General features: G+C 60.5%; 1 protein-coding gene across 8 annotated transcripts; it reads right to left on the reverse strand.

The window, feature by feature from the left end:
* Positions 1-460: 460 nt before the first annotated feature.
* Positions 461-9,272, reverse strand: PACSIN3 (protein kinase C and casein kinase substrate in neurons 3). 8 transcript variants are annotated; one of them, XM_030829677.1, is made up of 12 exons: positions 9,191-9,272; positions 7,181-7,357; positions 5,871-5,936; positions 5,546-5,638; positions 5,275-5,431; positions 3,392-3,627; positions 3,126-3,281; positions 2,351-2,526; positions 2,100-2,220; positions 1,835-1,971; positions 1,305-1,426; positions 461-985 (listed from the first exon to the last, which is right to left on the reverse strand). In XM_030829677.1, exons 4-12 carry the CDS (start codon positions 5,597-5,599, stop codon positions 870-872), a joined length of 1,275 nt encoding a protein of 424 aa, XP_030685537.1. In that variant the 5' UTR covers positions 5,600-5,638; positions 5,871-5,936; positions 7,181-7,357; positions 9,191-9,272; the 3' UTR covers positions 461-869. The 8 variants fall into 8 exon arrangements, with proteins under 8 accessions (XP_030685537.1, XP_030685535.1, XP_030685539.1 ...); XM_030829675.1 differs by having other exon boundaries at positions 7,181-7,594; positions 9,191-9,265; XM_030829679.1 differs by lacking the exon at positions 7,181-7,357 and adding an exon at positions 7,405-7,594 and having other exon boundaries at positions 9,191-9,259.

Here is a 9,272-nt window from a genome sequence, read left to right on the forward strand (position 1 = left end):
GGCCAATCCGCAGCCGGGGCGGAGCGACGGCGCGCGGACCGGCCCAAACCTCCTCGCGCGCGCAGCACCCCTCCCCCCGGCCCTCCCACGCCGCAACCCCCAGGTGGAGTCGCCCCACGCCGCGCAGGCTGCGGGAGGCTGGGGGCGGGGACCCCCACTCCAGCCAATTACAGATCGATAAGTAAGGATTAGGCGGCCTCAGCACTCCTCGTCCCTCCGGCCTGAACGGGCAGACGCACTGGCCCGCGCCTCGCCCAGCCTTCGGCCGTTCTCGGCTCCCAGCAAGCCTGACGCGAGTCCCCTCCACCCCAGACTAGTATCTCGAAGTTCCAGAGCAGGCACCGAGCAGGCAAACCCTTTGCCAAGCCCGGCCCCATAACAGACGCTAGGCCTCTCTCTAGATGCCCTCCGGTGGCCTGGCAAGGGTGTCCTATCGAAAAAATGCACATGAGCCCGACGGTGGTGTTTTTGTTTGTTTTTGTGTGTGTGTGTCAAGTTTTAATACACGCTAGAACAAGCCACAAGAGGGTGCTGCTAGGCCGGAACGACACTCACCCCTAGCCCACCCCAGGAACCCCAAAGCAGAGGTCAGGAACTGAGTCCACAGCTCCTGGGGAGGCCCAGGCACCCCTGAACCCTTCTGTCACCTCTGACCTCCCATCTTGCCCTCAGCCTAGACTCGTCCCTTCCCTACCAGTCCCTTCCCTAGACAAAGGCCCCTCCCCTCCCTGGGTCCCAGGACTTCCTCCCTCAAGGGACAGAGGAGCAGCCGGAGAGCCACGGTTCAGGGCCCTGAGGGTCCGGCTCTCCAGGAGAAGCTGGGCTCTGACCCAGGGCGGGTAAACGTCGCAGAAGGGCTGTCAGGACACTCAGGCGCCCACACACTCCACGTAGTTGGCAGGGTACAGGCCAATGCGGCCACTCTGCAACTGGCCTTGGCACCAGCCCTGCTCGTCCTCCTCACTCATCTTCAGCAGCTCCTCCCCTGGGGGAAAGGGGATTGGTCACTGCCAGTGGCCCCGGCCCAGCCCCTGTTCCTGCAACTGGGTCAAGGACTGAGGGGGATGGTGTGGTTCCAGAGCCCAGCTAGCAAAGACGTGGCTCAGGCAGAGGCAGGTCAAGGTCAGCAAGCTGCCCCACCCCAGACCCTGAATGCAGCCACCAGGCACCAGCTATCTGGACCTGGAATAGCTGAAGGGCCAGAGGACTGGCCCTTAAGAAGTGGGTATTTGGCTTCCCTTTCCGACACCCCTGTTCAGGCAGGTAAGGCAGAGGCCGAAGCTAGGAAAGGGGTCCCAGGGTACCTGCTCGGAAGCTCAGCTCATCAGCTTCCTGGCCAGCATAGTCATAGAGTGCCCTCACCCGAACCCCAGTGGCAGCCTTCCGGGGACTCTCTTCATCTGACCACTCCTCATCCTGCCCCGTGCTGGAGAGGGGAGGCAAAGGGAGCAGCTCAGAGTGCAAGGAACACGGCGCTGGACATCTCACCCAGGATCAGGGCAAAGGCCTCCCTACCCCCAGAGGCACCTGGGAGAGTCAGGTGAGGTGCTAGAGATTCTAGCTGTGCCTCGCCATGCCGGACTGTGAGCAAAGAGGCAATTCCTGCCACACACGCAGCTGATTTAAGGCATAAACGAGATGGAACGTGGGAAATGCCTGGCAAATCTAAACCACTATGAGAACCGGTATCATTACAACTACTAAGTAGGCCCTCAGGTCCCTGGCACCAATTTTCAACCCATTTCAGGTGTGAAAGAAATGAAACCGAGGAGAAAGGAAAGGAGGGCGGGAGGCAGAGCTATTTCTTTGCCACAGCCGCGCTCCTGGCTCTCACCCTGGGGACCCCGGGGACTGGGGTGGGGGTGCGGTGCCATCTCTTGTGGGCACAATGCTGGTCAGGGTAACCTCATCAGGGCTCCGGCCACCCTTCTCCTTCCGGCTGATTGTCCTCTGTGTGTCCAGGGACCACTCCTGTGGGGACAGCGCTTACAGTCAGGTGGGGCCATCTGAACCACCTTCACTTACTTCATCCCTGGCCCTGGCCGAGCTGAGTGGGAGCCCACCCCACCTCCCATACCCACCCCGCCTGGAACACATGCCTCGAACTGTGGCCAGTTCATGGCCATGCCTGGCCCGTGGGTGCTGCGCCACCAGCGCAGATCCTCTTCATCACTGGCTGCCTCGATGCCCTGGTGCAAGTCACGGTGGAGTTCATGGAACCTACGGCCCAAGGCACACCCTCAGTCTAGGAAGTCTAGACCCTGCATCCCTCAGTCCCAGCCAGGGCCTAGGGGAGATGGAGGAGACCCAGTACTACCCCAGATCTCCATGCCCACCAGGCAGCCCGTACTTCGCACTGCTGGAAAGGTCCAGGTGCTGGTGTAAGGTGAGCAGCATATCCTTGAAGAAAAGAAGCCGCTGGCGCTCGGCGGCCTGGCAGGTCTCAAAGGCCTGTTCCATGTCCTCCATGTAGCGTGGAGTGTAGCGATGCAGCTCTGCCAGCGTCTGCTCATACTGAGCTTTCGTCTGGGTGGGAGAGGAGGGGCCTGGTGAGAACTAGACCTTCCTCCACCCAGGACTCCACTAGTGTTTACCAGACACTGCCATGGGCTGCTAGACCCGGGGCTAGCCACTAGGGGCAGTCAGTCCCAAGACCCAGGTCCTGCCCTCAAGGACCCCAGCAGCCTAACAAGGGAGGTGACATCAGGTGCAGCAGATCAAAGAGTCTGGCGAAGACTGAAATGAGGTCAACCCACAGGAAAGGATGAGAGAAATCAGAAAAGGCTTCCTGGAGGAGATGAAAACTGCAGCATCTCAGGATGGGGAGGATTTGCATATCCAGAGCTGCAGGAAAGGACACTTCGGGCAAAGGGATACTGTGCAAGGAAAAGAGCTGGAAGTTCTCAACTGCTGAAGTCATCCCAGTGCCTGAAACTCCATTTCTTTCCCTAGTAAAGCATCACCTTTTGTCAGGTTCCTCCTTTAAATCATCATCTGGAGAGAGGGTGGCAGGTGAGGAATAGGGTAATAAGAGTGCTGGGGACTGGACAAGGTGTTCAGGGAGCAACATTCATTCAGGAAGCTGTGCCCTGGGTGGGGCCGGGGCTGGGACCTGTGGCCTGTACCTTCTCGGCCTCCTTGGCACAACGCTCCACCCGTTCCTGCAGTTTGCGCAGCTGCTCCTGGGAGACGGCGCTGTCTGCCTTCGCGTGGCTCTCCCTCGTCTGGGCGGTCTTCTCGTCCTTCCGGGCTGCGTGGTAGCTTTTCTTGGAAGCCTCAACCTGGCATGCATGGGGACCACTCTGGACCCTGGATGCCACACCTTGGCCCCCTCGATCCCTTGCAAACCAGGAAGGAGCCTGCCTCGGATACTTCCCCCACCCAGCCTCACCTCCTTCAGCCTCTTCAGCCAGGGCTTCTGGGCCTTGCGGAAGCTGTCCTCGGCCGCCCGGCTCTCGCGGAAGCCGCCCAGCACAGGCCGGTGGAAAGCCCCCCGCTGCCAGGTGCGCACCCGCTCACTGTCCTGCCCTTGCAGCTTCTCCCGCACCTCCAGGTGCAGCGCGCTCAGCCGCTCAGCTGCCGTGAAAAAGGCATGCCAGGCCTTCTCCAGTGTGCCATACTGGGGGCCTGCAGGGAGGGACAGGGCTTAGGCCAGGCCTGGGTACCACCCAAAATGAGCCCAGCCCCTCTCACTGGGTGCAAGGCATGGAGGCATGGGGTACGCGCATGGGGTGCAAAGGTGAATGACAACCCTGTCAGCTTATTGAATGAGGACCATGTGCCTTATCTCACTGAATCCTTGTCTCAGCCACCACAGTGAGGACAGTGACATTGCCAACATTGAACAGGCAAAACACTGAGGCCCAGAGAAGTGAACTCACGCAAAGCATTATGGCTACAAGAGGAGCTGAGGGCCAGGCGCAGTGGCTCACGCCTGTAATCCCAGCACTTTGGGAGGCCGAGGCAGGCGGATCACAAGGTCAGGAGATCGAGACCATCCTGGCTAACATGGTGAAACCTCGTCTCTACTAAAACTACAAAAAATTAGCTGGGCGTGGTGGCGGGCGCCTGTAGTCCCAGCTACTTGGGAGGCTGAGACAGGAAAATCACTTGAACCCGAGAGGGGGAGACTGCAGTGAGCTGAGATCATGCCACTGCACTTCCAGCCCAGGTGACAGAGCGAGACTCCATCTCAAAAAAAAAGAAAAAAAAGAGGAGCTGAGATTCAAACCCATCTGTTGCATAAACACTACACTCCATTGCCTCAAAGGAAGAGCCTGTGTGTGCCCTCGAGGAAGACAGCTTGCAGGGTGGAAAGATCCATGCTCCCAGTCAGAGGGCCTGGGCTCAACCTTCAGCACTTCCTAGCTGTGTGCCTTTAGGCAAGTCCCTCAGCCTCTCTGAACTTCCAGTTTCTCCTCTAGAAAATTCATAAAACAGGCCGGGCACAGTGGCTCACGCCTGTAATCCCAGCACTTTGGGAGGCCAAGGAGAGAGGATCGCGTGAGCCCAGGGGTTCAAAACCAGTCTGAGCAACATAGCAAAACCCTCTCTCTACAAAAAATACAAAAATTAACCAAGCGTGGTGGTCCATGCCTGTGATCCCAACTATTGTCGTCCCTGCTATTCAGGAGACTGAGGTGGGAGGATCAGTTGAGCCTGGGAGATGGAGGTTGCAGTGATCCATGATTGTACCACTGCACTCCAGCCTGGTGACAGAGTGAGACCCTGTCTCAAAATAAATAATAAAGGAAAGAAGGCCAGATGCAGTGGCTCACGCCTGTAATCCCAGCACTTTGGGAGGCTGAGGTGGGTAGATTACCTGAGGTCAGGAGTTTGAGACCAGCCTGGCCAACATGGTAAAACCCCGTCTTTACTAAAAATACAAAATTAGCCAGGTGTGGTGGTGGGTGCCTGTAATCCCAGCTACTTGGGAGGCTGAAGCAGGAGAACCACTTGAGAGGCGGAGGTTGCAGTGAGCCGACATCATGTCACTGCACTCCAGTGTGGGCAACAAGAGCAAAACGTCTCAAAAAAAAAAGAAAGGAAAGAAAATGGGTAAAACAGAACCATCTCCACAGGGTTGTCGGAACTATCAAAGTCACTCACGAGCATCCTTTGTAAACTTTAACAACACCACAGCCATGAGGATCCTCCCTTTCTAAGGGAGGGTAGACGTGGAGGCCTCAAACTTCCCACAAGACGTGCAAAAAGAAGCTGGCCCGACAGTCCTGCACTCAGCTGCCCTCTGCCCCCTGCGAGGGCCTGGCTCACCCTTCTCCACGGTCCCCCTCCACTTTCGGGCCCAGTCAGCCAACTGCTGGGCATAAGCCTTCTCGATGCGGGCGCGCTCCTGGAAGCAGCTGACCAGGTCCCCGCACAGCCGGTGCCCGTCCTCCACCCGCTGTACCGTGCGCCTGTAGTTGCCAGCCTGGGCATACAGGAGAAGGGTGCTGTCACCAGGGAGAAGCCTCCTTTGGGGCTGGGGCTGTCAGTTGGGCTCCTCCCCTAGAAAAGAAGCTGAGCCCAGGACCCAGCTGCTCACCTCCCAGAAACTGCCCCCTAAGGCCTCCCCTCCAGCGTCCTCTTCTGGAGCCATGGTGTCCCCGCAGCACGGAATGATGGCGGATTTGGGGCTGTGGAGGGCAGAGGGGTAAGCAGGAAAGCTGGATATTATGTTTTTGGGGATAAGACCCCCTCTATACCTGGGCCTCGCCCCACTGCCATCCCCACCACCCAAGGAGTCGTCAGAGCTAAGACTTAGCAGGCAGGGTGCTGAAGACCCTAAGAAGGGCCAGGATGGGTGAGGATGGAGTCTCAAAGCTCTTCCTCTCACTGCTCTGCCCTTCCCCACTCTGCCCCCCACATACCTGGGGCCTAGAGATCACTTCAGGGACCCGGGTGTCCAACTCCCAATGCTGCCACCGTGACTCTGCCTTGAAGGAGAACAGAGCGGGGGTGAGGGTGGGGGCCTAGAGCGTCCAGGGCGGTGCCCGGCACCCCCAATATAGCAACTGCTGTCAGAAGCGCCAGATTCCAGGGAGGAGAATGCCAGGCGGGTCACACGATCCAGCCAGGGATTAAATGGCAGGCGGGGGTGGGCGGTGGGCAGAGGGCCCCACTCCCCCAACTGCCGATGAGAGAGCTCCTGCCCAGGCTAGGGCCTCTGTTGCCTTCCCTTGAGTGACAAGACGACCCTGTTACCCGAGAAGCCAAGTCAGAGGGTGCCTGGCCACATCCCAGTAGCTCCCTGTACTGAGGAGGGCACGAAGGGAGCCAAGAGGCCTGGCTTCTGTCTTGGCCAGGAAGCCCGAACAAGTGTATGTAACTGCCTCCTCCTAAGGAGGCCCCAGCTCCCTCTAAGATGGAGCTCCTCTGTGTGCTCAGCTGCCATGCCAGGGCCGGTGTGAAACTCAAACGAAGCAACGCACCAGGAATACGAGGGGCCCTGCAGTCACGGAAGATACTCATCTCACTCCACACATCCACTGAGGGCCTGCAAGGCTCCGTGGGAAACACACAACCCAGGCCTGCCCTCCAAAGGCCTGGCGTCCAGGGCAGCACGGGGAAGTGAGAAGCGATGGCCAGCTATAAGAATGTTCCCCAGGCTGGGTGTGGTGGCTCATGCCTGTAATCTCAGCACTTTGGGAGACTGAGGTGGGTGGATCACCTGAGGTCAGGAGTTCGAGACCAGCTTGGCCAACATGGAGGAACCTCGTCTCTACTAAAAATATAAAAATTAGCCAGGCATGGTGGCGGGAACCTGTAGTCCCAGCTACTTAGGAGGCTGAGGCATGAGAATCACTTGAACCTAGGAGGCGGAGGTTGCGGTGAGCTGAGATTACACCACTGCCTGGGCAACAGAGTGAGACTGTCTCAAAAAAAAAAAAAAAAGTTCCCTAGAATCGCAGAGGACGGCAAGCCAATTCCAACCCCAGAGCCATGGCCCCAGGGACTCGAGGACACAGTGGCATGTGGCTGCTCCCCTCCTGTCTCTGGGCAGGGTCTCAGCTGTCCCCAGCACCGACTGACTCACAGACCCTAGAAGGAAATCGCTTCCTCTCTGAGCAGGCCCAAGGGACACAGCCAGACCCAGGACAGTACGCGCCCTTTGTCCCCAAAGCAGGGCGCTGTCACAGCGTTTCCTCCAAACTCATGCACCTCTGCTCCTCCTTCAAACCTCCAATTAAGGCATCTTCTCCTCAGTCACTTCCCCTGTTCCTCTGTCCTTGCTCCTGTAGCCCCGGTGACCCTCCAGCCAGGGTGTATAACCCATGGAGTTGTGGCTGACAGGACAGTGTCTATCTTCAGTCACTGACAGAGGCTTCCGGCATTCTGATTTGTGTGTCCCCACGCGCTGGAATCAGCAATAATTAGTTAAGTGAGAAAACAAGCGATGTCCACCTGGAGCGCGGGAAACACGCCCACTCCAGCAGCTGTGGGAATGCTTGGTGCAAGTGGGCTTCCCCCTCTGCTAACAGGAGACAGAGCTAGGGGCTCCGCGGAGACCCAGGCAATGGAGGTGTCCACCAGGGGCCTCGCAAGCTCATCACTTGGTTCCCTCTGGAGTCTGTCCTGTCTGCCCAACAAGGACCTGGCAGGGCGATGGAGAGAAAGAGAGCTGCCGCCATGAATCACGGCGCTCTGGAGCCGCCCCAGTGCAGCCTCAGGAGCCTGGGCCCCTTGCCTGTTCCAGCCTCCGGGTTCCCTGCTCCCCAGAGCGCTGCCCTCCACCCCTTCCCTCTCTCTGGCCCCAGAACAGAGCAAGCTGTGTGTACCGGGCTGGCACAGCTCCCTCCGGCCTCCCAGAGCAAACACAGGCCCAAGCCCCGGGTGCAGCCAGGCCCCGCAGCCCCAGCCTGACCTCTGTGGTGGTGGGGGGGCTTGCACCTTGGCCCCTATTGAGCAGGTTGGCACCCTGTGCCTCCTGAGCTCAGCAGAGACCCAAATCAGTCCCCACCGCAGGCAAGAGCTCAGAAAGCAGGTAATGCAATCTTCCCAGCCCCGGGAGCCAGCACGTTCGGCTCCGAGAGGTCTTCCTGGGCTTGGCAGGGTCTCCTTGCAGCTGCACGGGCCAAGGTAGGAAGTCCCTGGTTCAGGGAAGACCCACTCTCCCTACCTAAGGCCTGAAGGTACCCGGCCCCAGACCAGCCCCAACCCCTTCCAGAAGCTGGGGGCTTGCCCCTGGGAGGGAGCTCAGCCATTCTGCCTGGCCCATCCGTGGAACCTGAGTCACAGGCTGTGCCCAAGGGCTTCTTCCCCGGGCGGCCCCTCCCGGTGCGCCCGCGTCCCTAGGATTTGAGGACAGAGTGGGGTGGTCAGTCGGCTGGTCCGAAGAGGGGCAGCGAGGTTAGAGGGGCTGGAACCAGAAGCCAGAGCCAGCCAGGAGGTCAGGAGGCTGGGGGAGGGGGTGGCGCAGCCAAAGCGAGAGGAGGCAGGGCCAGGGAGGGGCATAACAAAGGGACACTTTTGGAAACCCGACCTGCCGGCCGGGGTGCCTGCTTCCAGATGACGCACTCCGAACCCCAGTCTCCACTCCAGAGCTCGGCGCCCAGAGGCTACGCGCCTCTGGCCTCAACCCTTATGGACCGCGCCCCTCGACAGGACCCCTTGCCGCCCGGAGCTGCATAACTCGGAGCCCGTGGAGCCACGCGGAGCGGCAGGGCCAGGCCTAGCCACCGAAGCTCTAGGACTTCTTGGCCAAACTTGTTGAACTTGGTCTCGGCGGGGGTGGGGCCACGGATCACCGCCAAGGGGAGGGGACGCCCCCTGCCTGGGCCGGCCTTGCCGTGGGCTCCAGATGGTGGCCCCGGGCAGCGGACCCAGGAATCGGGGCTCGCTGCACAGGGCGAGGGGTCGCCAGGGAGCGAGGACCCTCTGGGGCCCCCGGGCGGGCGCGGGGCGTGCGGACGGGGGCCCTCGAGGGGCCCCTGAAGATGGCTCAGCCCTCCAGCGCCGGCGCCCCCTCCCCCGGGCGGCCTGCGGAATCGCGGAGCCTGCGGCGCGGCAGATGGGACGGCCCCTCGGCGCGGCTACGGCCCTTCTCGTCTGCACGCAGAGCGGGGTGGCCGGGGGCTCCCTGGGCGGGAGTCGGCTCCATTGCAAACTTCAGAAGCCGGAGCAGGAGAGGGCGGGCTCGAGCCACGGCACCCGCCGCCGCGTCACCGCGCGTCCCCTCCAGGGCACTCACCGCGTCCTCCCTGGGCCCCTCGGCGGGTAGGGGTCCGGCCACGCTCCGGCCCGAGTCCTGCCGCTCCTGGGCCCGCGCCGCC

This window comes from Nomascus leucogenys, chromosome 15 (genome assembly GCF_006542625.1).
Source record: "Nomascus leucogenys isolate Asia chromosome 15, Asia_NLE_v1, whole genome shotgun sequence".
NCBI classification, from domain to species: Eukaryota; Metazoa; Chordata; class Mammalia; order Primates; family Hylobatidae; genus Nomascus; species Nomascus leucogenys.